Raw genomic sequence first — 27,632 nt, forward strand, 5'->3', positions numbered from 1 at the left:
CCAAGTGCTTATGTGCTTTGGTTATGTTTAAATTTTGGTGACACTTAACATCAGGGTGTCGCTCCAGTTTTATATCAGCTGATCTTGGTGAAGATGTGCTGGGTGAAACCAGGCAGGATGGTGATTTGGGGATGTTTTTTAAGACTAGGTGGCTTCTGTAGACCCATGCTCTGAGCATTAAAGTCCTGTGTTGGAGATTCAGGGGGGAAGGGGGCTTCTTTTTTTTTTCCCTTTAATAACTGCAGTTAAAGGGAACAGGAAGCCACAAATCGTAATTTTGCTGTCAGCACGGTAACTTGAATTGCATTTCTAACAGATTTTCCTTCCCCAGACTGCATGTTGTGCTAATACAGAGAGCCAATTTGCATAACTTCCGTCAGCCCGAGGTGCTGCCTGATGGCTTTCTGGTGCAGAGGTTAGTTCAAAGATTCTTTATATCTGTGCTCTGATTACTTTCACAAATTTGAAACATTTTCCTCATTGTATGAATATAGAGCACCTGGAAGTGAAGTATACTGAAAGAAATGCTGGCTTATTTGGGAAAGGAGTAATTTTGTTGTCTTTAACATAAGAATCCAGAAGGTCTGACCAGGCCTAAAGGTTAGCCATCCAGACTCATAATCTGCTTGAGGAGGAGCTACACCTCCCTGCACCTTCAGGGGTTCACCCATATTTGCACTAGTAGTGAATTCCATCCTGTTAGACATTTCTGGGTGGCCTTCTGCCTTTCCAATGGAGGCCTTTTTGTTGGGTGAAATTTATTCTTTGATATTTCATTTAAATAACTTCGATGGCTATAATTCTATGGAAGCAGGTTACATTTGGGGCTTGCAGAAGGTTCCCAAACAGTGCATCGCTAGATCTTTCTGTCTAATGGAAATTTATGGCAGTGAAAAAGCAATGTTCCTTTATAATGTTGTAGAATTTGCTGATATTTAATTACCTTAGCTCTAGAAAAAGGATATTGTGTGATGAGGGCTGGTTGGAGGAAAAATAGTACCAGCCTCTGTGCTGCTTCATGCATTTAATTCTCAGTGGTGGCAGGAACGTGTGACGGGAGAAGGGATCTCAGCCGAGTTCTGCTGTTGATCCAATTGCCCCTGAAATGTAAGTTAAACTCTCAGAAAGGAAGGAGGATGTTTTCTAGCTCAGGGCCCGTTGTGATTTTGCAGGTTATCTCATTAAGCTACTTCAGATCTGCAGGAGGTATGAAGTGCCCTTGATTTCCTGCAATAATTCTGTGATGTTCAGAAAACAATAAATTACCCTTTTTGAATGAAATGCTACTGGGGATGCCCGGGGCGGGAGTCCCTGTCCGGGGCGGGGCGGGGGTCCCGGGCGCCGCCTCCCCGGGCCCGGCGCTGGCGGCGGGAGCCCCCCCGCGGGGCCGGGCTCCGCCCGATCGGGCGCAGCGCGGGGGCCCGAGGAAGGCGGCGCGGCGGGGGCAGCCCGCAGGATGGGCGGCAGAGCCGGCTTCTTCGAGGTAGGTGCGGGCTGGGGCGGGGGGAGATACGGGACGGGGCTGGACCGGGCCCCGCAGCATCCTGCCGCCGGCGGAGGTCGCTTCCCGGGGTCCCGGCAGACTCCCCTCTCCCCCCCTCCCCCATCTGCAATGAAGCACCGGGGAGACGGAGCCGTCCGCTCCCGGGGCAAGTGACCGCCGCTGGAGCCGGGGAGTGGGGTGACACTGCTCGCCGGGGTTTCCTCGGAGCGAGGGGGCAGAAGCGGCCCCTAGCCGCGTTCCGCTCTCCGCTCCTCTTTCCCGCGTCCCCGGTGGTCCTCGGACCTGGCCCCGGAGAGATGGGGGCGGTCCCCGGTTCAATGGCCCTCGGCTCCCCGCGGCTATTCCCGACGGTAGTGCCGGGGTGGGTCCGGCTCTGCATCCCAGCCGTTAGGGAAAGAGCGAGAGCGAGGAATGTTCTCGGCACCTTCTGTCCCCAACTTCTTGGAAGACCCTGTCTTCCGTCCCGCAGAGCCCAGTGCGGGCAGCGCACCCGGGGCGGCTCGGCTCGACTCGGCGGCACGGAGCCGGCCCCTGCCGAGAGGACGGCTGCCGGCCCGGATCCCAGCCCGGTTCCCCTCGGCGGCGCAGCCCGCACCGTCCGGCGGGGAGGAGCGAGGGCGAGGGGTGCCCGCGGCCCCCGCAGCCCGGGCAGGCTCCTCCGGCCCTCCGCCGCCGCGATGCGTTCCGGTCTTGCGTGGGAAATTAAAAAAGAAATAGCCATAGGGAGTTTAGCCCAGGCAGCTCCTTGCACGTACGGAATGTGCAGAGTGACATGCACCTGGGGAGTGTGAAAAGAAATGTATCTCATCAACTTATATAAACAGCCCTGCCAGCTCTTTGCTAGAATTAGTTAGGCTGGCTAATATAAAAATTCTTAAGAGTGGCTTGCATTACTGAAACAGATCGGTACGAGCTAAGTGGCAGCAATCCTGAATGTGTTTCTGCGGGCTTACGCTTCGTTTTTCTCCCGCACAACTTGCCTCAAAATGAACACAATTCCCCCCACCCCGTGCAAAACACAAACCAATTGTTGTTATAACATTAACAGAGTCTAAAACAACCTGAAAAGTAGCTGCTTCTCCAGTTACATATCATGACGTAAAAGTTCAGGTTTTGCTTTTCAAAGCTATAGAAGTGTTTTGGAAACCACTAATAATTCAGCAAAATATGCAGTCTCTAGCTCTTTGGGGTGTCAGGTAGGCACCAGCACCATGCCTTTTCCTCTGCAGTGTTGTCTTCCCTGTTTTAGTTCTTTTTTAAGGAAAAACCACCAAGTTTTTTTCTGCCTGCAGCTTTTCTACCAGTGTCCCAAACTCCTGTGAGATCCAAATGCAGCAGCAGGCACATGTGCATGACCCTCCTGAATGTCTCCAGTCATTGCCTGCTCTGCAGGTTGGTTTTTCTCCCTTAGCCATACCGAACTTCTGAATAGCGCTTGTTGCTGGAAGACCTCGAAACCACAGACACCATTATTGTTACCTGATTTTGCAGACAGAGAAATGCAAGGAAGTGGAATGACCTGCTCCATCTTGCTAGGCAGAACAATAGCGGCAGATACAGGTCTTTGAGTCCTAAATCGAGATCCTGTGTCTAAGCAACACTAATCCAAACTCAGAATGCCTCATGAATTTACATGTCAGCCTTTATGTCTTAGTCCTTTTCTCAGTACAGCAGATAATGGGTGGGAACAGATTTGCCTAGCTCATCCAGTGTGTGTCTGAGCTGACTCAGGGTGTGGGATGTGGACAAAGACAGCCTAGGTAGCACTGAGCAGTGCTGTTGCGTATCGCTTTCGGCACTGTTCTCCCCGCTGATTTGCTTTCTGTTACAAATTCAATGAATTTGAATTCTGAATTGCATTTCCCCACCATGCGTTCAAAACTGAGCTATGAAAAGAGAGAAGGTAAGTGTCCCACCTCTCCCTGTGCTTCCTGGGGCGCGGGGGGGGGATCTCTATCACTGTTACAAATGTTAGCTTTCCCTGTTTGAGGTACTGTATAGTTCTGCGCTTCTCCCTGTACATCTAAACCATTTACCCTATACTGGTCTTCTGTGGTGCTTCCTTATAAGAATCACAAAGTGCTTTACAATCACCAAACTGTTGCTGTCTGAATTTTTTAGAATATGACTGCTACAAGTTTAGCAGAAGTTTATCGGTGGAATATTTCTTCCTGCTCTGTTGAGTTTGTGCATTTGGTCATGCATAGTACACAAGCAATTTCATAGGTTCCTGGGCATGTAGGAACCTTATGCATAAATAAAATTACTCTTTGGTGAGCAGATCTACAAAAAGATGGGCAAGAACGTCCGACTGACTGAAAGGGTTGCCAAGCACTGGATCAGGCTGCCCAGGGAAGCAGTGGAGTTACCATCCCTGGGGGTATTTAAAAGACATCTCGATGTGGTGTTCAGGGATGTGGTTTAGTGGTGGGCTTGGCAGTGCTGGGTTAACGGTTGCACTCAATGACCTTAAAGGTAATTTCCAACCTAAACAATTCTATGACTGTGAGTGCTAAGACACTGGCTGTTAATTCCCTTCTTTTAATGAGAGTTTCTCGGCACTGCTAAAGACAGAAACACTTCAAAAAACCAGGTAACATTGTGTTAAAGAGACTGTTAAGAAGCCAGTGAAGGGCAGATTCAGCTTTGGAAGTACTTGTAACTCCTTATTTGAATTGGCTGTGTTCAAACTTAGTACCAAGGATTATCAGCAACCACCTAATTAAGCCAAAGTATGCTGGACCTAATGGACAGACAGCAAAAAACCCGGAGTGGCTGAGTGATTTCCCTCCGCCTACGAGATGTCCGTGTTAGAACTGATACACACAATCAGGTTGCTGTACTCCTAGACCTATGTCTTGATGGCTACCCTGAATTTCTTATTCTGTAATAATGCTAGAATAGGTCTTGTTTACTTCAGGTATTGGTAAATTTCTAATTTCACCTCAGCTTTTTTGTCACTAATAGCATAGGAGCAGCTTAGCAGGAACATAGTAGTGTTGGGTTGACGGTTGGACTTGATGGTCCTAGAGGTCTGTCTAACCTTAATGATTCTATGTTTCTAAGAACAACTACAGTTTAAAGAAATGTGGTTACCTGAAAATACTGCACCTGATAATCTGAGGAGATTCACCTCCAAAAATTGATTTATGATAGAGACTTGTATCTAGGTAATTAATATTTTCTAGGAGTGCTCACTTCTCCAAACTGATTGGAGAACAACTCTTCTGACCTATTTTAGATGCGTTTAAGAGCTGATGGTACAGTTTATCCTGGAAGTGCCTGCTTTTCTCCTTTCTGTATAAAGGATGCCTGCGTGACATGCTCAGATGTAAATGTCTGTAGTAGAGAGCTCTGAGGCTAGGCTAATGAATTCTATCCTCTTTCTACTTGACAGGTTTAGGTCTTCAAAAGCATTTAATAAAAAGAAAATAGTACAACTTGGTGACTTCCAAGAGGAAAGATACTTGAACAAAGACACTCACACTGTGCAAATTAGTGTCATATGAGCCACAGTTGTACTTTTCCTTCCTTAACTGGTTTGGATGGGAAGTGCCTTTTGTGAGCAGCAAGAACCAAAAATGTTTTGGAGTCTTCACCCCCTGAGGATAGATTGAACTGGCATACGCAGAACAGGCTAAAAGCAATAATGTACTGGCCCCCCTTGCTGGCATTTAAAGTTTCTCCCCCTTCTGACTGCGATGAAAACCCTCTGAATGCACGGGGGGTGGGGGAATGACTGCTCCCTAGCTAGCATTGCTGAGATGTCACAGCTCCTGTTACAAAGGTTTCTCCCACTCAGAGCTATGCTGTCTAAAGCCTCATCAAGTAAGAGCACTGAGAGCAAGTGCCAAAAGCAGGACTGCAGAGGATTTTAGGATTCTGTATCCTCCAAGAGTTGCCTGAACAAGACAAGGCCACGTATGAGATACTTGAACGGTCATTTAAAGGGACACTACTGAAGATTGTCCTGCTGTTTGAAGACATCTGCTCTGTTTCAAAAGTGACACAGAAAATTATTATCACAGGAAGAGATACCACTTCTCCACATACTAACCAACACTTTCTACGCTCAGTTGTGCTGCTTCACTTAAAAGACAGTAATTTGTCCCTTTTATCTGTAGAGCTTGCGAGAGAAATTTAATTTTGTACAGGAAAATACGATAGTAAAATATTACTTGGCAGGATGTACCTGGACCTATTCAGTGTCTGAAAGCTATGTTTGAAATAAAAAGTCTTATTTTAGAGAAAATAATGGACTTCTTTGAAGTATATTTGAAAAACATAATACAAATCTTGTGAGTTCACCTGCCAGTACAAGGGCTCCATGCTTCCTGTCCAGTCAAAAGACAGCAGACCAAGCTTGATACCTCTAGGTGAAAAAAAAGAAAAGGAAAAAAATCTCGCTTTTCAGTCTCTCCAATCCTTATGCAAAGAATTGATTGTAATTTCACAAAGAATTTATAAACTCCTTCTACCTGAATATTTTCATGGTAGAAAATAATCACCATCAACTAGAGCCCTGAGGCAATGAATATTCTCTTGGACATGGGAAAGGCTATGCAGTGGTGTTGAAAATCCTGCATGTCTACTTAGTGTTGAGTCAAAGCTGGCTTAGGTTCTCAGATGGAGGCGCTCCAGTCTGCTTCATAGCGACAGTGATACTTGGCGAATGATGGGACTCTTCAGTATGCCTGGGAAGTTGGCAGTGCGGGGCTCTGTGTTAGCCAGAGGACGTAAATACTCACTGAGTCAGTATTAACTGGTGCAGGTTCCTTTCCCGTCTTGCGTATCCTCCTGGAAGATGTCATGCTAGTAGAAGCTGGAAAGCTTTCACAGGCTTTCAAGAGCCAGAATTCTCTGTGAAAGCACAAATCTCTAACAGCTCTTCCATTTTGTGAAAAATAAACCAGCCTCCCACTCCAAGGGAATACACCTTCCTTTTCCTTCCTGACCATTCTTATACGGACCTATTTTATCCCGTCAATTATATAAATGGATTTGTCTTTCCTTCAGGATGAGCATTTGAAGCTCTACACCTGTTACCATCCTCAGGTCCAGGTCCACAAAGCGACTTGGGCTTTGCCACACCTTCAGGTTAGGCACCCAAGCTCCAGGAATGGGTATGACAATTTGGTTAAGGTATCCAGGTTTACTTCACTCTGTGGTATCCCAAAAGGCATCCACTGTAGGGAAATGCTGAATGGAATGACAGTGGAAGGGAGCAGCGCTTGCAGCAGCCCAGAGACACAGGAATTCAGGATTTCTCTGGTAGGGGACTGCCCTTTTCACTGGAATACACTCCTGTCCTCTCCTGCCTGTACTTTTTGGTCTCTCTTGAATGCTCTGTTCCTTGCGCAGTGGCCCGAGCCACACAAGCCTTCTGTGGGAGGAGTGGGGAGTGGCAGAAGACAGTCTCAAGTAATTTTCCCACTTCCTGACTGTGTCTCTGACTAACCATTACATATAAAGCATAAAGAGCTAGTTCATCTCCTTTGCTGACAGTTTAGTTTCATTCAGAAATAATCTAAATGCTGTGCATTATGTTGACCTTGGGATGAAGATGCTTACTGGATCAAGGTCCTCGAGGATTTAGATGCAAGCATGCCTAACGAACAAATCTGAAACAGGTGGGAGAAATAAAGATGTGCTGAGTTTCAGCACGGTTCAGGCGGTGGTTCTCACCAGTGTGCATAGGAGCAGAACTTGGGAAGCTGCAGAGTACACACCTAGCATGTGTTCTGTGAACCTTTAAATGTTAGACATCTAAATTCTACAAAAGTGACATTTAATTCTATAAAACCTTTTGCGTACGGGTGTCACTGTATCTCCTCTCTTTACGCACAGCACAGTGATGTAATAAGATTCTAGCCTCATGAAATACGAGCCAATTGCTTTAGAGAGGTAAGGCTTTACTTAGTTGGCCTACTTACAGAATGAGGTACAGCACTCCACAGGTAAGGTGATGAAATTTCACTTTGTGGTTAAACATTTGCCTTGGTTCCACTTTAAGAATTCCTCACACAGCATGTGGCTAAGCTGTGGAACTCCCCGCCTCAGGACACTGTGCATGCAAAAAGTTTCAGAGGCAAGTGGATGAACTAACAGAGGAAAAATCCATGAAAAGCTGTTAAATACAAAGGCAGTGCTTCTGGTGCAGGAAAATCACAGTCTGTGTGTCTGTCTCCTCCCTTCCCCCCAGCCCCTACATTCTTGCCCTGTTTTATTACTTTTTCTGAGTCACCTGCTGCTGGCTGTATTGGAAAACAAGATACCTTTCTAGATGGACCCTTAGACTCATCCTCTGCAACAGCTTGTACATTCCCGTGCAGGGGAGATTTCAGACTGAAAGTCATTTGTAGCAGCAGCAGCACAAACATAGTTTTCAGTGTAAGTATGCTTACAGCAATTTACCTTTGGCTTAACTCTGTTGGCTTCAGGAAAGTTATTCTTGATCTGCCCTAGTGTGAGACCACACTAAGGCATGCTTACTTGCTTCAGGAACAATACGGTGTTCCAGAAAAGTCCAGGGAGATAGAGAAAATGACTAATTCCATAGGAAAAATAAAATGTTTAGAAAGATTTCATTAGGACTTTGGCAACCACTGATTTTTTTTTCTTTTTAGTGTTAAATTCAAGGAACCTGACTTACGTAAGCGCTCTAATAGTTCAGGGGGGATTAATTCATTCCGCATTACTCTTTCTTGGGCTGGTTGGTTCCTGGACTGTAAAATAAGCAATTTTTTTTACTGAGTAATTTCAAAAGAAATCAATACAATAAATGCTTATGTCAGTGCTCACAAAGTCTCGCTCAGCTACAGTTTACTGAATCTGCAGAGTACAAATGGCTGCAAATAAAACTTCCAAGATGCACAGACATAAGTGTGTCAGTTACCACATGATTTTTGAACATCTGTTGATCCTTAAGCATTTGATCTGGCTTTATACTGTGGGAACTTGATCTACTATATTTTTGTAATCCTCTTGAAGGGACACTGCACCTTAAAAATTGGTGTTTAAACACTGCTCAACTGTTCTTCCCCTGTGAATGAACTTTCCCCCTTTTTATTTCCCTCTTTTTATTCCCCCCTTTTTATTTCCCTCTTTTTATTTCCTGAATAAAAGTTTAACAGCTGAATGTACTTTTTTCTGCTTATATCATATATGGATTATTCTTTGCCCTCAACCTGTTCTGAACAGTAATAATCCAGAATTTTTCTGTTTTTAAAGACACTATCGATCTTTAATCCTTTTACACTAGAACAAATTTGTCTTCTCAAAATTGAAGATATGTATTTGTAGTCACTTATGAAGGAGTTCTAACATAGCTATCTTGCACAAATCTACCTATTGATTAAGCTCTACTCAAAGTAGTTTTAGAGAAGCTGCAATTTAAAACACCTTTAAAAATTCACTAAATAAGTGGACAGTAAGTCATACTGCACTAGTGCAAGCCAACAGTCAGTGTCCTATTGTGCTAAATGCTTTGAAAACACATAGAAATTAAAGTTCTCTGAGCCAAACAATTTATGTTTGAAAGGGATGATACCCATCAGTAAGTGTTCCAAGAACAGATTGCTGGGTATCTGAAAACGGCTGCCAACCAATACATTAACTGACTTGGTGCCGCGCCTGAAGTCTGGAAACACCGTGTTCAGTGCTACGGGGGTTCACGCAACGGGCCATTATGTTCGGGAAAAGATAACATTTCTTGCCTTGGATCAGGCTTTTCTGTCCCTTGTGCAGGGAACATCTAAACAACGGGGGATGTTCTGGTACAGCTGAGAGGCATGAAAATTAGAGGAAGCAGTCAGCTTGTTTTCACTCTGTTGTCGCACAACTTTCTATGGGCTGGGGTGGAATCTAAAGCTGTCTTTCTGAAAAGGGGAAGAATGTTTGATATATGGCTAGATCTTGAAAGGAACTGAAATGTTTGAAGTTCAGGAATGGGTGTCCACAAAAAAATATAAAAACATTGGATAATTTAGGCTGCAGAGGACTTCTGGAAGTCATGTAGTCCAACTCCTGCTCAGAGCAGATACAACTAGATCAAATGGTATTGGGTCTTGTCCAGTCCAGTTTTAAATACCTCTGAGGATGGAGATTCCACGTACTCTCTAGGCAACTTGTTCCAATGTTTGGCCAAGGTCATGATGAAAAGATTTCCTTGTATTTTATGGGATTTTCGCATGTTGCAGCTGGTGTCCATTGCCTCTCACCGTTATCACTGCACACCTTCAAGACCAGTCTGGATCCGCCATCTCTGTAGGCTTCCTTTGGGTGTTTGAAGAAATGGGCCAGTACAGGCAGGTGTGCGAGTTTGGCACTTTGAAGAGACGTGCTGGAATGGAACTAAATAACACTACAGAAGATCTTGGATGATTTGTTTGTTTGTTTTCCACACTGATTCCAGAGGTTCACAAAAGCACCTTAATTCCTGTACAGCCACTCCCATGAAAACCACAGAGCAAAAGAAAATGGTCTGTAATTTTCAGTCTGGCTGGGTGCAGAATGAGACTAACCCAATTAAAAGAGCGTAGGTGGCAGAGAGGGATCCAAACCACTCTGTAATTGGCCTGGAGAAGAATTCTCTAATACAGCCACTGAAGGCCATAGACTAAAACCACCCCTGGGGGATTCCGATCCAGTATGTGTATGCTGGGAGTGGGTGTGGAACGGGAAGGAGACTGCTAAAGCCGGGGGCCCTGCTACAGTCTGTAGGGCAGCCCAGTGGTATTCATTGACAGAAGAGCTTTGAGATACACCAAAGGTTTCGATAACCCTCGCAGCAACTCCGCGTCAGAAGGGACAAAAAATGGTTTACAGCCCCCGCAGTACTTGTTCTGCGACTGCAAGAGTCAGAACGCTGCATTTCAAGAACAGCCCTCTGGGAAGGGAATCCGCTTCATTTGCTTTCCAGTGGAGGTATCCCACAACAGAGACATTAAAACTTGAAGTTTGTTATTTCAAGTATAAAAAGCGAAGGGCAAATGTACAATACCCCAAAAACCTGTCACGAATTTGTTGCATGTCACAAAGGAGAAGTGCTTCCCTCCCTTGATGACCCACGTAGAGCTTATAATGCACAAGCAGAAAATATCACTGCATTAGTTTTCCTTGTGGAGATCAGATTTGATACATCTGGCTGGAGCTGAAGCGCACCGTTGCTGCACCAGTAGAGAAAGAACAATTTGGGGCAAGTAAAAGAAGGAAATAAGATACTTTAACCAAGTGATCTCTTCAAAGGAACGCTATTAGAAAGATACTGGACTGTGACTCCTATTTTTAGTAAGGAATCATATTTAAAGTCTAATGTTAATCTATGCTCTTGGCCAGTTAATACCAAGCATAATTAATGCTAGATGTTTATTTAAAAAAAACCAACAACACACTCTCTTGGTACTAAGTAATGATAGTCCCAGTCATTTAGTGTGGCAGATAACCTTTCAACTTTCACTCTTAGCTATACGACAAAGTTCCACTACAAAGTGTTTGACAAGAACAAATGACATTGAAACTCCATCACTGAATGTTAGGTTTTGCTAGCCTGCTGCAACAGGGCTTTGAAGCATCTGGGGACTTTTCTGCTTGGCCGTTGATTAAAATCATAGCCTTTTGCCAAAGTGCCATTTGATCACGGAAATAAACTGCTCTTTCCTTTCCAGAGCTGTAGCTAAAGCACTGCTTGGAATATAAAATGCAAATATATAGTTACTAATACAGGTGACCTGAAAGGCAAGAGTAACACTGAATATTCCTATAACAACCTTTTAAGGATTTGTGAAGCCCAGATCTTTAGCTGCATGTGTCCATTATGTCCGCCAATGCAGTCCACTCTCTTTACCATTCAAATATTCTGGGAACAATTCACCTTAATCTTCAAGCTGTATGGACTCTGAATGTTTGCTTACCTGCGTGTATATATATATATTTTTTTTTTTTTAATGTCCATTTAATTTTTTTTCCTCAAACTGTCTTTCTAGTTTTACAAATCATAAAAATTCTATTCCTTGGTGATTCCTGTGAAACTTCTCTATCCCTCATTTGTTCCTTTTGCTCTAGCATAAGAAAATACCCCAGATCAATGTGTTTTGATCAATGTTAGCTACTTCTGCTTCTCAATGTATCCAGGAAGACAATTTATTTGGCAAGAATATATTTTTTTTTACAAGTTGAGTGCTTTGAGAACTGGCTATGGTTAAAGCGGTCTGTTGAGCACATCAGAATTGTTTTTAACACAGTCCACAGATCAGAGAAAAATGGCATCTCTGAACAATGATTGTGAATTTGGGAATCAGCTAAGGGTTTAGAGATTATTTAGCCAATAACTAGTAATTATCATTTTGTGTCCTATCAGGTGGAAATCCTTGATTGGAAGACGAAGAAACAGCTATGCTTCCTAGATAAGGTAAACCAAAAATCTGTTTAAAATTCTAGGTGACTGTTTAAAAATTACTAACTTCTCTTAAGTAAACGTAGTGTTTGTGAAGGGTATTTAATCTCCTGGTAGCCTTTATTTGGCCACTGAAGAGGCAACGATTATGCACACTTCTTACAGACTACAGGGTCCTTCAACCCTTTTCCAGAAGGAGCTTTTGGGCAAAGAGCACAACTTCAGCTGCTTCACTTAAGATGGTGCCAGTTGTGCCTTACTCATAAGCCATCAAACTGCCACTGCTGTTGCAGTAACTCTCAATCACCGCTAGAGAAGCTGCCCCTGAAACAGATGCCGCAAACTGTCTTCCCTTTTCCCTGTAAGAAGTACTTTGAATCATGCACACCAATCCTAGCCATCTGTAAGAAAGCTACACTGTTATGTTGTTGTGTCACTTTTCCGCTTGTACAGTCTCACACCTAGTAGTTGTCTTTCAAAGTATGCATTGTACATATACAATATTTTTTGTTGCCTAGGTGGAACCAAATGCCACAATTCGGGAGATCAGATTGATGTTCCATAAATTATGTGAGTACAACTTCTGCAGCAGTTCACATTGCATCAGAATATCCAGTGTATGGAGGAGAAAATGACATAATCTGAAACATGTGATGTACACACACGTAATGCTAAGTAACCTGCATGTGAACGCGATCACAGCGAGATTTCAGTATCATTTTTTATACTGTGCTGATACACATTTGTATTCTTTCTGCTGCATAATTTCTCACAGATAACCACGTTAAATAAATATTCCTCAAATTCTTTAACTAAATCTTACCTTGTTGTGTTACATTCACTATAACAGTGGATGATCTAAACCAAACATTGCATATCACACAATTCTGTATGGTCTTACAGATCCTCGGTGGTATCCAGCAAGGCAGTCGATAAAACTTGATCCAAGTAAGTACTTGCGAGGACTAGAGTAATAAAGCTCTGAGCAGGGGCCTGGCATAAAAGGTGTACTTTGCATGGGTATTAGCTCTTAAGAATGAATTTCCAGCTATGATAATTAGCACTATGAAAGCTGAAGAGAATCCAGAACAAATTTGATTCTTTGAAAGTATTGAACTGAGTTCCACCCATGTGCCTGGTGCTTGGTAATTAACTCAGGAGTCTGCACATTGTTCCAATGCACTTTCTAACTACTGAGCACTTTTGCTTTCGTGACAGACAGCACAGAATCTAGATACTAATTTCCCTTAGCTGCAGTGAAATGATCTCCACAGTGACGCTCAGCTGGGAGTACTAAAAAGGGCTATGAGTTAGCGCTATCAATCCACATAATCCTCTGCTCTCAGGCAGGAATGACAGTTCTTTTGAGGTAAGCTAATGCAAAACACATTGCCACGGATGTAGGATTTGCTGACAAAGCTGATGCCAGCTGGCTGACTTCATTAATGCAGTCATAGGTATTGCTGCTAGAAGCCTCTTAGTACATGGCCTGGGTGCACAAAAGAAAATCTAATTGCCAAACTGTGTTAATTCACCTTCGCATTCAGTATAAAATGTAGTATTTCCTTCTTTTGCTTCTGTTAAGCATAATTTTATTTAAACGGTCCCTTAAAAGCATGCTGGTGAAGATCAGTTCGTAGTGTAGAATCTGTCCATGGAAAACAGGCGTATGAGTATCTTATTTCCTCCTTCAAAGATCTACCTTGTCAGATTCCTCCATGAACTTACGCTGTGGGACTTGCCATGAGAAAATGCTGGCCTTCTGGAGATTCCCCCAAGTCTAGGAATTAAAAGCTTGAGTCCTAGCTCAAGTCCTGTGGAATCACCTCCTAGCTGGTTGGTTGGGAGGAAAGGAGGCAATGAAAACCTCTGTAGGAGAGCCTTCCAATCTCAGCTGTACCCTAGCTTCCGTTTGTCTGGTGATGAGCGAGGAGAAGAGAGAGAGAGGAGAGAGATGGAGGTGCAGCTGACTGGGAGGTCAGGGAACCAAGTTAACGGGCAGTGACCCATCAGCAAATTCTGCTGGAGTAGTGATGAAGCAAGTCTGCCAGATCAGGCAGGCACACAGGGCGGAGAATTCTCCTAACCGTCGTGGTGTGAATAGAGGATCCAGGCTTATATGTGATTACAGGGATAAATCAGAATTACGTATAAAACATTCTTAGTTTGTTTATTGAGATTCCAATAAACCCACATCATGTCGAAGAATCTCACAGATTGGTTAAAGCACAATATAAAGCTAGTACGCTGCCAAAGGTGACTTGAATTTCACTGAGATGTAATTACTTCTTTCCTTCTCAGAAGGAAAGTCCCTGAGGGATGAGGATATCCTGCAGCACCTCCCTGTTGGCACAACTGCTACCTTATACTTTAAAGATTTAGGGCCACAGATAGGATGGACGACGGTGAGCTATGCTTCAAGTCTGAGCCATTTTAATGGCTATTTTTCCATAATTAATCCTCACATCATTTTTTTGTCTCTCTCCAATATTTCTGCATGATGCCTGCTCTGATAGTGGATGCAGGCAATGAATCCTCATTGCTTCAGCTTATTCCATCAGGGAAAGCAGAAACAGAATATTCTGAATGCCTAGTTCCCTGGGAGAGCAGCAGTGGAAAACTTGTTGCAGGGTAGGTTGGCTTTACTGAACCAAGGTGCAGGTATTGAAATGAATTTAGATGTCTACTGCAAAATCCCTAGGAACCAGGTGTCTAAATGCTTTTGAGGATCTAGTTCAGAGGGCCTTTGTAACTCTCTTGAGAAAGATCAGGATTATACTCCTACGAGTTTGTCCTGCAGGGAGGCATGTGAGCGACTTCACATGTCAGTAATTGAAGTGACTTCAGCAGGAGAATGCACGAAAGTAAGATCAGTTAGCTGTCTGCATGCGGCTGCGCCCCGGGATGCTGGTGGCGGGCTAATGACAGCTGATAATTTCTGCAATGTTAGCAGCCATCCACAAAGACCTTGCATATTTACTGTCTTAGCTCAAATGCAAATCCTGTCACAACTCACTTGGCAGGCAACACAGCACTGCTGTTTATGCAGTGAGATGACCAATGACCCTTCCAGTTCCGCAGAAGGCCCGTGATGCACATATTACACTAGTTCTAATGAAGCAGCACAGCATGAAGGGAAAAGCACCCTGTAATTTAAAGGCACATTTACCATTTCTTATCTATAAGACATTCATAAAATCTTGTGTTAATGACAAATAGCAAAGATGACATTCACAGGAGGTAAAATAAAGTCAAATGTTCTGCAAGACTGAATCTTCACCTCATTACTTTGGATGCAATGCTGATAAATCAGGCAGCTATTATGCAATCAAAAACACAGTAAGACAGGCAAAATTAATGGCAATGCAGACTCCAAGACACGCATGCATTAATATATACTAAATTGCCACAGTGCAGAGTAACACCAGACTTCTGCCATTCCGTAATCTTTCCTTGATGTTCTGCTCCCCCTGCCCTTCAGGCTGCTTCACTCAAAAGCCAGCCAAGAAATACTTCAGTCGTATGAAATAAAAAGGACAAACTGCTCATCTACAGTCAAATCCAGTCTTCACCAGAGAAAATGCTGATTGCAACAGAAATCGATAACATAATTTTTCTTAGCGTCAAAGTAACTCTAAATACATTAGAAAACAGTGGGGTTTGGTTTTGGTTTGTTTTTTTTCTTTTTTTTTGACAGAAGTACAATCAATTTCCCTTCTGTCTCCATAAACGAGGCATGGGTCTACCTTCCTCATTTATAGAAGTGGGGAAAATTAAACTGTTCATGTTTGTTCCGAAGTTAACTTCAATTTACAGTGATGTTCCTGACAAATACTCACGTATCTGAAATGAAATCAAGTTAAAGAATAGCTTCTTTGGTTTCCTCCCTTTTTTCCCTTTGTGTTCAAATTAAACATCATTTGAACATAGAATGAATTGATTATTTCCCAGGACGTCTGCTGTGCTAACTGTTCATGCATCACCTGCGAACAGTTACAAGTGCGTTTCCAGTTTAAACAAAAGTAATTCATTAGAAACAAAGCTCCTCTTTCTCAAGATAAATTCTTCACCAAATTCCATTTTAACCCAAAATAAAGCAACAGTTTTTGAGGGCAAGAGGAGGGTGAGCGCTGCATAAATGTTACATGCATGTGTATTTATTGTGATCTCTGGGCTGCCGTGATTATCTTTTCATACCCATACTGTGTCAGCTGCACTGGCAATGGCTGTTTGTATGCAACGGAGGCAAATGCATTGCAAAACGTTTACGTGCATGTCTACCGCTTTCATAGCCCAAGCCCAAACCTGCTGTTCCCTCCCTGCCGCTCTAAATGCCGTCCTGGGTCAGCGGAGGTGTTCATCCCACCGCATTAGTTATGACAAAGAAACCAAACCCATCATCTAATTCGGCTGTCTAATTATTTTCTCTCTTTTTGCAGGTATTTTTGATAGAATATACAGGTCCATTGTTCATCTATTTTCTGTTTTATTTCCGCATGCCTTTTGTCTATGGACTGGATGAGAGGTTTACATCAAGCCCGCATCCAGTAGTTAAGTAAGTCCGTTTGCAGGCTTGAGCAGTATTTCTTGTTAGCATTGTAGTCTTATTCCAAATGTCTTGCCACACTTGTTTTTTTAAGCACTCTTAAATGCTTTTGTCTTGCTGTTTCTAGCTTGGCATGTATCTGCCATTCTTTCCACTACATCAAAAGGTTGATTGAAACAGTATTTGTTCATCGGTTCTCCCATGGGACTATGCCACTGAGGAATATTGTGAAGGTAAATTGTGTCAGAATCTATCCATAGCCCCCTTAAAAATCCAACCTAGCCAGGCTACGCTCTGTCTCTGCAGCACAGAGTTTTTGGTGTGGCTTTTGTAGTAACACACAGCAAATCTCACCCATAAATCTGTAGTTCATTCAAAAGACTTAATGTTGCGATTGTATAACCCACGTGTTGCCATGCTGTTATTCATGTTGTAGTAATCTCATTGCTCTTTCAGAATTTCAAACCTTCAGCATACCCTTCCTTTTCACTCAGCTAGCTCCTTGGGCGTGAAGGTTTTAATAACAATAATAACTTTTAAGGCAGCACAGGCAGGCACAACATTGGGAGGGTTGCTTTCTTTTTTTTAAAAAATAATCTACTTTTTGTAACAGTCATTTTACTACATCTTTGCCCCTAACGCTGTGCTGCTAAGCACCGGTTAATTTACCTTTGATCCAGCGCAAAGCAGCTTAGTTGTTCTGCATTTTCTTCTCCTGCAGGAGCACTCCCTCGTGTTACCAGTGCTGCTGTGGTGTAGAGCAGCTGTTGAGCTGCGGCCCCTCTGTGTCCTGGATGTCTGCGAAGTAGCACAGGGGACTGCATGGTTATGCCTGGGCTGTAGCTATGTTACAAATGCTCACAGCAGAGTATGCACTGGTATTCAAAAATACACTTTATAGTCAGGAAGACAGGAGATTATCATCTACAACCACGAAAGCATACAGTATAGTGTCAGCATTGGGTTTTTAACATTTGGTATTTAGGCAGTCCCATGGAATCTGCATTATGGCAGTGATACAGCAGCTGCAGCTCTACCTTGGGGCTAACTCCTTACAGCTGTGCAGCAGCTCTGGTAGTTCTGGTGAGAGCTTCATGCTTTCCAAATGGGAGGAGGGTCTGTAGTTGAGCAGTGGCCCTCAGAAAGAATCCTCCCTAGCAATTTACTGTTTTTCCTGTGGCAGAAGAGTGCAGGGTTGTTAAAAGGCTAGCAGATCTCTTCAAGACTTGTTCTTGACACAGCAGTAGCTAATGCACGCTAAACAGCAGATAAATGAGCTACTTCACCTTGAAAAGAACCTGTACAGTGTGGTAAACCTTCATTTTCCCTCTGCCATCTCTGACAACTACTCGTTCCTTTCAGACCACACAAACTTGGTGCTAAAATTGACATTTGTACCGGTCATTCTGATCAATTCCATTTTTCTACCAAGGTTGGTGCGTGCTTCGTCTGTAAAGTTGCTCACAGTTCTTCTACTTGCTTAGCGGTGCTTGGGTTTGATTTGCTCTTATAATTTCATTGACTTTGGTGGTGTTACTCCAAAATTGTGCCAGTGAGGAAAATATCACATCCTCTTCCCTTTTTTCTCTCTCATACAGCTGGTAGACAAAGCTTCTTGCTTCAAGTGTTTGGTCACATACATAGCAGATATAGATAGCTTATTTCCTAAGCGCAATGGAAAGCTACCTTTAACAAGAGATGCCTCAGTCTCAATAAGCAGAGGTCTGAGACAGGAATTGATGAGATTTGTGATTTTCATCCTTTGTTTACCAAATGGAAATAGAAATAAATGATGCTGTAAAATGCTGCAGGGGTTCACCAAAAGCAGTTCATGCTATATACTAACATAGTACAATTCTTTCTAATATATGTGATTTTTCTAGGCAATGGAAAGGTAGAATACCTGATTTATCTGGACTTAGTAAATGACTGGCTCAGGCTGAATAAAATAGGGATTAATACAAAAATTGTGGGGTGATAAAGGAACTAAGTAAAGGAAAGATGATCGTGGTTGTGCCAGAAAAGGATCTGTCAGACCTTTAATAACAGGGAGGTACCACTGGAATCCCTCAAAGATTAGTCTTATGCCTGGTCTTACTGAACATTTTCATGCGTAAAAAGAAGGGCTGTTGTTGCTCTCTCTAAAAACATCCAGAGGAAAAAAAAACATTAGACCTAAAGAAACACCATTTAAACCAGAAAACAATGTAACGAGACAAACAGAAGGGTACGTGCTGGTCAGGAGTAAGCATGCATGGCATTAAGAAATAGTTTTGATCATCATAGGGATCATCAACTAGAGTAGAGAAAACAAAAATCCTAACCACAACTTTGTAAACTTAGGAGTAATTTATTGATGGGGTCCCTGCACTATCTGAACTTGACCCACAAAATCTTTTTGTAAGAGATTGTTGTAAAGCTTTATTATTCACCTGGAATACAAAAGATTCACAGAAACAACTTCTTTCTTCCAAGTGAGTTTATGAAGTCTGCACGTACTCTGCTGTTCCTATCTGCACCTCACTGGAGGCTTTTGTATGAGCAACAAGGCTTCTGCTGGCAGCTGGGCATTTGTAGTGTTATTGCTAAGGGCATTAGCAGAGGCAGACTCCACTCATCTGAAAGCTCCTTTTCTAATAATGGAGGAATAGTCTTGCAGTAAATCATGTTCTTTGGATGAACAGTACTTGTTCAGTTTAATTACAGCGTGTATTGTTGGGAGCCAAGCGATGATAACTTACGCATTTAATTTTACTTTACTGAAATCCATTGCCATATGAACCATCCTGTGCCAAGCCCTGAAGTCAGGGAAAGGTTTTTCGTAAGATGCCATTCTAAGATTACAAGAAACTGTTTCCGCCAAAGTTTGTACAGCAGTTAGCAAATTGCAGGTGGGGGTGGAAGAAGCTGGTGTTAGGAGGAAGCAGTGGTTTATGGATAGGCACTAAGATTGTTCCTCACTGGAGTAATTATTCTGGCTCTGCTGCTTTTCCTGGGGAAAAGGGAAGTCATCACAGGGAATTTACTTAATCTCTCTGCCCTTTTGTCCCACCTGATCTGTAGTTATTGGTTAACAATTTGCTCTTTCTCATCAGTTATCTATTAATACATAATCTCAGACCAAGGACATACTAGGTGCTTCCATTACAGCATACTCAGTAGGGTGTCCATTTTGTCTGAGGTCTGGGCACTTTGTTGGTTCAATTAACTCTGAAAAGAAAGTGGAAACGCAACAGAATGTTTGATACAACTGCTTGCAGCAGATGGGGTGGGCTTTCCCCTCACCAGCATTTTCAGAAAAACGCACCATCAGACACTGCAGTCAGCTAGTGTGGGCTGCAGATGCTGAGGTGATCACTTTTGGGTGTATTAATGAGTTAAACCAGTCAGGACAGGAAAGAATGCAGCCTTGGACAAGAGTTTTGACTGTGTGAGCAGGAAAGGAAAGCTATGAAGGAGAAAGCAGAAAGACCTGGAAACGTCTAAGGTACATGAAGCTAGGGGAAGGCCAAGAGAAAAGCATCACCACAAGGAGTAAGAGGATCAGTGTTTTACCCAAGAGTGAAAATAGGAGGGAAGGAAAGATAAGGGGAAGGAAAAGAACAGGAGAAATGGTGAAAGGAAGATCAAGAGTTTGGTTTTGGTCTTGCTGAAGTCCAGGTGATAACCAAATGTGCCCTAAAACATTAAAAACTGAGGCACTAGGTTTGATAAAGGAAGAAATCTCAGCTGATGAGAGAGGCAAATTTATGAGTTGTTGGCAAGGGTTAAAGTCTGTCTGCAAGAGAATGGTGCTTAGAGGTGAGAGCACAGAGGAAGAAGAGGAGTGGGCCAAGAAAGGGCCTCTCTCCTACCTACAGGTCTATAAGGAGGGAGAAGGTAACCTGTGACCAAGCTACTGAAGCAGCAATGAGTGTCAGGAGAAAAAAAAACACAAGCAGCAGGGCCAGGAAAACCAAACAAGAGGTAGCGATTTTCATTGTAAGTAGATTTTTTTCATGGATGAAGCCTGTGAACAAGCTCTGAGATTGGTCAGGAATGAGCCAGTACAGCCGTGACAGCTGTGTTATCAGAGTTCAGAGATTGGAAGCTGGATCGCAGAAAGCCAAGGACAGCAGCAGAAGGCACAAACTAAAGATATCGCAGTGAAAGGGGCAGATGAAAGCATCAGGAGTGATGACTTTAGGTAGGAGAAGTTAAAGCATGGGAAAGAAAGAAAACTGATGGGGTGAAGGAGAAGAGGAAAGGCAAGAAATTGGGCAAGATGAAGTAACAAGCAGGGAAGAGAGCACAGTGCCTACATCTGGTTTTACAAAGTCTCTGGGGTCAGCAAAGCAAGTCTCTTTAACATACAGGCTGTATGACACTTCATCTTTGGCCAAATAGCTTGCCAGGCAAGAGAAGTTTGTTTTCAATAGTATCATCATACTTTCAAAAATGGTTTGTAAACTTAAAAGCTCCAGCATATTTGAGAAGAAACCTTACTCTCTGAGCACTACTTCATTCCTGTTATTTCTTCTTGTCTGCTCCCACCTTGCCACACTTAGTATTGTCATTTTTTTGTTGTATTATCAGCAACTTGAAGGATCAGCCCAATTCTTTGTTATCAGTGGTCCTTGCAGTGAATGCTGGCCTAGAGGATTGTACTAAAACAAAGAAAAAAATCCCTGTTTTTCAGAACTGCTTGTATTACTGGGGATTTGCAGCTTGGCTTGCTTATTACATCAATCATCCTCTTTACACTCCTCCTTGTAAGTAGCGAAACAACCCTCAATATGATCGAAGGGCTTATGTGTTTGTATTTAGAACTAATCACATTATCTTTTTTTTTTTATATAGCTTATGGGAAAAAACAGATAAATTTTGCTGTGATCATGTTTCTGGTAGGTTTGTCACTCTTTATAAAATGCTAAAACATGTTGCTTTAGTTCTTGTGTTGTAGAAGTGAAGGAGTGAGTATGATAAGCAGGTACTTAAAACTTGAACACTTGGGACGTTCTACTAAAGCCGATCACTTGCGCGCAGAACAGAGAAATCTGCCAGGTTTTAATGTGATCTTGTCCACAAGCGAAGATTGTGATTCAGTATCCATTCCAGGACTGGGATATTTATCTGCTGGGATGATCTCTCACAATCTTTAAAAGAATTCTGGAACTACCCGTTTGTGCCACTGAGTTTTAAAGGCAGGGAGTTTATTTTGTGGACTGTTTATTGAGTGTCAAGAATCACCACAGATCATAAAACTCGGAGAACTGGCCAACTGAGAAAGTATGTTGCTGATAATTTCCAGGAAGAGAGGTTCATTTTGCTGGGCTTCAGAAATTTTTTACAGCTTTCATTATGAAGCAAAATTCTTAAGTCACTGTCTGCTCATTCTCACAGTTCCTAGGAACATTTCATACATGCAGAAGCAACGTTAGTGTAGCCAACAAAGATGTACCCATTTTTCCCATGTATGCGTAACTTGTTTAGAACATCAGCTGTTCACTTGCTCAGAGAAACTAATCACCAGTGACTGCAGGATCTCAAAGCAGCTTCCCAGTATGAAAATTTCATGAGTTCATAATCTATTCCTGTTTTATAGAGAGGCTACATAACGGAGAGCACAGAGCCGGGAATAAAACTCAGGAGCTCTGACCACCCGTCACTTGCTTTAATAGTTATGCTTTGCAGACACTGGAGGCTGTCCATAATCGTATAAATGGGTCATTTCAATACACTTGCTGCATAATTGATTGGGGAAGCATTATTTAAAACCAGTGCAGGAATCTGGGTCAATGATATTTCATGATTCATATCAATTATACTCTAGAGGAGAAAATTACTTAGAGTCTGACCTGTATCTTCCTTGGGATTTTAATAATTTTTGAAAAACCAAAATGATCCAAATCGATTTTGGGGTGTTTTTAAAGACATAAGAATAACCAAAAGATAAAGCAACTATCCCCTGGGTTTACTTTTATCCCCTTTGATTTATTGCCTTTAGATCTCATGGGGATTATGTAAGTAGTAAATTTGATCTCTTGGACACTGAGTCCACGTTTGCTGGCAAATATCATAAATATCTACCAGAGTATAATATGGACTCATGCTTCAATAAAGACGTTCCATCCTCCTGTCAGACAGTAACCTTGGCTGAGGCGATTTATTATGTTTATAATAGAGTATTTTTCCTTTTTTTTTTTTTTTTAAAGTACCCCAGGAAATAACAAAAAGAAGAGTAAATAGAATGGAAGCACATTATTAACTCTGTCATGCTTTTTTCTTGCAGCTGTGTGAAGCTGGAAACTTTTCCATTCACGTTGCACTCAGTGACCTCCGGAGAAATGGTAAAAATTGCATTATCATTTGTCACTCTTGTGCAGCCACTCAGTACTTCTGCAGTTACTTTGCCTCGTGAAAGACTGTTGATACCCGCCAGCTGACCGCTGCGCGAGCGCAGGTTGCGCAGCACTGTAAAGATTGGATTCTAGGGGAGATCAGTCAGTGCAAGGAATCCAACAGTGCGCTGTTAAACAGCACTTCCTATTGTACTGTAATTTTTATTGGTTAGGGCCAGGTTGCTTGGTGCAGGGGGGAGCAGTTATATTAGTTACACTGGCAGTGCAAAAGGAAACAGCACTCATGTAAGCTGTGCTTTGGTGAGCAAGGGAAAGTGGTTTTGCTGGCTTCTACAGGGGGCACAAGATCCTTGTGCAGGCCAGGCTTCCCTGGGCAGGAGCCAAACATCTTACAGCTATCCACTCCGACTGCTACAATCCCATTCTGTGACAGTCTGACAAAAATCTTTAACTCCTAAATCTAAAACTTGAGGTACCTCTTACAGGAGTGACTGTGGTCAAAGGCATATGTAGGTAACTTTCTGATGCCCAGAATGTTTCCTCACAGTTATCCTATTCCTCTCATGGGTCCAGAGGACACCCTGTTTTTCCACATCCTGCCTGCCCCTCTGACAGTGATGAGACACAGGAGTAGGCAGATTTGGATTGTCTTTATAGCAAGCAATATATTTAGGAGTGTGAATATTTTGTGATTTGTTTTCTAATCTATAGGATCCAAAATCCGTAAGATCCCATATCCAACAAAGAATCCTTTCACATGGCTGTTTTTCTTTGTATCTTGCCCAAACTATACATATGAGGTATGTATTTTCAAACAAGATGTTAAGATTTTAATTTTGCTCAATATATTTTCATTTCTTTTGGAATGTTAAATATGGAAGAAACCTCTGAAACAGTTCAGCTCATTTCCCCTCCTCCCCTAAACCCCATGAAATCAGATTGCAGACAGGAACTTGTCTGTTCTTCCTCTCCTCCCTTGCAGCAGCACTTAAGGGACTGACCTTAAACAGGCAGCCCAGTCCCTGGGCCTGCGCCTCAGCGTGGCTGCTAGGCAAGGCGAGGGTACGCTTAAAAGCAGCACAAATTTTGCAGAGAGGAACAAGGAGGTTGCCACTGAGTGTGTGTTGCAATGAGGGGACGGGGGCATCTGGTGGATTTGTAATATAAAGGAGCCCAGGAATAGCAGAGTCCGGAGGAAGATAGTGGGCAGACAAATGGGAGGTACTGTGGTAGAGAAAACAGGAAATAGGCTCTGGTCTTTTTCCCCATTTTCTTAAGTTATACAGTAGCTTGTGTTTGTGGTGACTCCTTTAGATGCTTGAATCAGTTTATTGCTTCAGATTCCTTAATCAAGAGCCAAAGACCCAACTCAGTTCAAAAGCAGTTAAATGCAGTGCAACTCAGTGTAAAATTCACTCTTTTGCACAGAAGGACAGTTTTTAACTTCAGTGGAGCTTAAAGGATGTTACTGAGAACAGCATTTGGCCTCAGCCTCCAGGAAGTCACCCTTCCTAGCTTTGATGGAGGTGTGACAAATACAAATTAGGCAGAGAAGCGGAAAGGATGCTCCGTTGTAAAGCTTAAAATTTTGTTATGCTTAATAGCCCTGGAAGCAAACACAAAGGTTTTGCTTGTGATAAGGCACTGCTCACCTTTTTGGGTAAAGGTTATTAACATTAGCAATTGATCTGGCTGACCTTGGCTTTTTTATTTACCTATACTAGGACAAGGTTGTTTTTGATCAATAGAGACATAAATGCAAATGCTGTCACCAGAAATATTTTAAATTTCCTTGGCTAAAACAGGTGGGGACCTGGATCAGTTTCACTATCATGACTCAGTGTGTTCCAGGTGAGTAATGTTTTGGTACTTCATCCCGAAGTGATGTCAGCAACAAGAGTGTGTTTTTTAATTTGGTAATGAAACCTGTCTTTTCCTCCCTTCCTTCCAGTCGGACTGTTCACCTTGCTTTGCTTCATTCAGATGACAATCTGGGCAAAGGATAAACACTGCACCTACCTACGAGAATTCAAGGATTATCCAAGTCTTCGAATGCCAATTATTCCCTTTTTGTTGTAAGAAAAGAAAGGTTTGATTTGAATATTGCACGGAACTTCAAGAAGAAAAAGCTCATAAACCTGCTGCCAAATAAGTGAATTAATTTAAAGGATTCTGGTGCATGTTGAATCTCCACTGCTGAGGGAAACTGTATGCACTTGAAAGCTACACCTCCTTACATTCAAGAATTCTCAGCTCAGAAGCACCTTCAAAGAATATGGCTTCATCGCACAGCTGGTAGTCAAAAGCCCCTGCAGTTCACTGTAACCTGATTGACTTAGATTTTCCTGTACTACTCTATTTAGATTGATGGATCAGAGATACTGAGAAGTCTGTGCTGAAAAGCAGCTCCAAATTTAGCAGCGGCATTCTGCAAGACATAAGTAGCTTGGAACGGGGACATACCAACTAACAACTAGGCAGCTCACAGCCAGCTGGCCTGAAGGCAGTTTCATGATTGGCCGCCTTTGACTTGAAAAAGAGCGTGTGCTGCCTGGAGGCAGGTGCTTTGTAACAAATAACATTACCAAAGAATACGAATGGTTCCTGGAATAAAGAAATAGGCAATATCTCAAATACCTGATTTGGGTCTAACCCCTAATTTGCCAAAAGAATCTGAAGTAAGATGTGTTTGTAGTATTTGCGGATGTAACAGCCTGTGTTGTTGGGATTTTTTTTGTTCGTTTTTAGACTGTTTCATTAGGAAATTGCATACTAGTAAATAAGGTTGGGGAGATCTGATCTCTGCTGTATCTGTGATATTTGGCCTGTTTTCATAGAACGAATCCTTATGACACTAAAGGACCTTTTACCAAGCGTTCTACGTCAGCATTGTCTGAATAATTTGTAATACACTTTGCAAATACATGAAGTGACTGCAAGTCCTCAGAGCGCTAGCTCCCTTCCTATTTTCAGAGCCAAGGAGAAAAATCAGCTACATTTTGGACTTCCTGCGTTTCCTTTTTCACAAGATGTTCAGTGGGACTTAGTTGGGCTTTGTGCAAATCTAGTAAAAAAAATAAAAGACTATTACAATCAGTCTGAATGACATTTTTAAAAAGCTGTTTTAGAATATGAAGAGAATGCGTAGATACTGTTTTGTTTCATGATTAATTTATTTATCTATAATGGATGTATAGAAAGATTTTTGCAACTATTTGTAAGGGTGAAATATGCAATAAATTCTAGACTGTATTTTGAAATAAGTTGAAATACTTATGGCAAAGGAAGAAGGCTACAGCTGGTTGCTGAAATTTCATAATATTTTGTACAGTAAAAAGCAAGAATGTCCTTATATTAAAAAAAAAAACCTACATCAACTGAAGAAAAAAACCTAACAAAGCAAAAATACATGACCCAGATTTTATTTCTGTAAAATATATCTTAGAGAAGATTTCTTAGCAATGGTTAGGTCTGATAGATACCTGAAGCAATACATCATTACGAATTTGTTTTCAGCATTGTTATTTTTCCACTAGTTTAACTGTGAACCACAGCCAAATGCCGAATGATTTCCTGCTGAGTGCAGTGTGGAGTACAAGCAGGTTGAAACTTTCCTTCTGAGCACAGAGAAAGCACATACCTTATTCACACTTTACACCCACTTAAGGTCCAGTCACAGGGAAGAAGAAAAATTTGGTCTGTTTAGTAACAAAGATACCTTTCTAGGCCTCCATGAGAAAACAAAGCTTTTGGCAGATTTGGCCATACTCTCCTTTTAATCTCCATTTTGATATCCTGCTTCTATTTGAGAAGCTTGAAGATGAGATTATTTTCATTAAGGTTTTCTTTTTTTTTTTTTAAAGCAAATTTCTTGTCTGGGTCTGAGACCTGAATTAATTCTTCCCAATCTTGCCGAGACAACCATCTGTGTTTGCTGGCAGCCCAGTGTGGAAGCGGAGCAATCTCCCCGCACACACCCCATCAGCCAGCACCGATGTGCTGACCTTGGTAGTCCCGCACACTCAGGATGGCAGGAGTCCACTTCTAAGCTGGGCAATGCTCTCTGCTGGCTGCTAGTGGTTGACTTAAGAGTTAAACAAGAAAAACCAACCAGCCTGAAATGACCGGATGGAGAAACTGTCTTTAATGCTCTTTATGTGTCAAAGAGGAGGAATGAGGCTTCTCGTATCTTATGATGAACCTTATGTTAGAGGAAGGTTTTGTTCTATAGCAAGGACCTGCCTTTCCTTTGATGCTTTCAGCATGCAGCGTTCCAGGTGGAGCAGCAGAAGTTGGCTGTTGCTGGGGCTGTCGCTGTTGTAAGCACAGCAGCGAAATGCTGAGTGTGGGTACCTCTGTTTTGCCCTCGTACTGCTCCGGTATGGCACGTCTCTGCACTGTGCACACTCTAAGCACTAGTGGCTGTAGGAATAGTCTATGCAACTGCCTGCTGATGCGAAGCAGGGGATACCTTTGCTTCTCGGCTGGCTCCAGCTGCACGGGGATGCAAAGGAATTTCCTCATCCTCCATCTGCTGCTTAGCAAAGTTCACAAAAACCTGTGTGAGGAAAGCAGAAAACGTCACCGTCTCATCAAGTGAGACGAGTTAGTGGAACGTCTCCGTACATTTGCATCCTCTTGGCCTCTCTGCAGGGAAGAGGCAGAAAGGGGAACAACTTCTTTTTTTTGATAAACTTCCTTGCAACTTCCCTCATTTGGATGCACTGACTTGCAACTAAAATCCTATTTTTCCTTAAGCAGGAGATGGGTTCAGCAAGGTTTGTGTGACTTGCATGAGTTTGGTTGGGATGGGGAAGAGGAGGCAGAACGTTTTAGTAGGAAGCTGTA

The 27,632-nt window shown here is 42.5% G+C and overlaps 2 protein-coding genes across 2 annotated transcripts in view; one reads left to right on the top strand and one right to left on the bottom strand.

Annotated features, from left to right (window-relative positions):
• The first annotated feature begins 423 nt into the window (after window positions 1-423).
• LOC104041133 (very-long-chain enoyl-CoA reductase) lies at window positions 424-26,047 on the top strand. Its single transcript, XM_064455529.1, has 13 exons — window positions 424-1,483; window positions 11,862-11,912; window positions 12,416-12,467; window positions 12,801-12,845; window positions 14,199-14,302; window positions 16,337-16,452; window positions 16,571-16,676; window positions 21,122-21,194; window positions 21,283-21,326; window positions 22,715-22,772; window positions 23,496-23,584; window positions 24,590-24,635; window positions 24,736-26,047. Exons 1-13 carry the CDS (start codon window positions 1,457-1,459, stop codon window positions 24,861-24,863), a joined length of 939 nt encoding a protein of 312 aa, XP_064311599.1. The 5' UTR covers window positions 424-1,456; the 3' UTR covers window positions 24,864-26,047.
• The window catches only part of ABCA4 (ATP binding cassette subfamily A member 4), a 73,677-nt gene continuing 72,047 nt past the window's right edge, over window positions 26,003-27,632 (bottom strand). The window contains exon 49 of the mRNA XM_064455783.1: window positions 26,003-27,342. Coding sequence (XP_064311853.1) covers window positions 27,220-27,342 — 123 coding nt within the window. The 3' untranslated portion in view covers window positions 26,003-27,219. The remainder of the gene's footprint in view (window positions 27,343-27,632) is intronic.

The sequence above is a fragment of the Phalacrocorax carbo genome, chromosome 6 (assembly GCF_963921805.1).
Source record: "Phalacrocorax carbo chromosome 6, bPhaCar2.1, whole genome shotgun sequence".
NCBI lineage: Eukaryota > Metazoa > Chordata > Aves > Suliformes > Phalacrocoracidae > Phalacrocorax > Phalacrocorax carbo.

Excerpts from the sequence above, each read along its gene's own strand:
- LOC104041133 (XM_064455529.1), top strand. The coding sequence starts at position 1,457 with ATGGGCGGCAGAGCCGGCTTCTTCGAG. Across the intron at positions 16,453-16,570 it reads AGCCCGCATCCAGTAGTTAA|CTTGGCATGTATCTGCCATT; the intron begins GTAAGTCCGTTT and ends TGCTGTTTCTAG. Across the intron at positions 16,677-21,121 it reads CACTGAGGAATATTGTGAAG|AACTGCTTGTATTACTGGGG; the intron begins GTAAATTGTGTC and ends CCTGTTTTTCAG.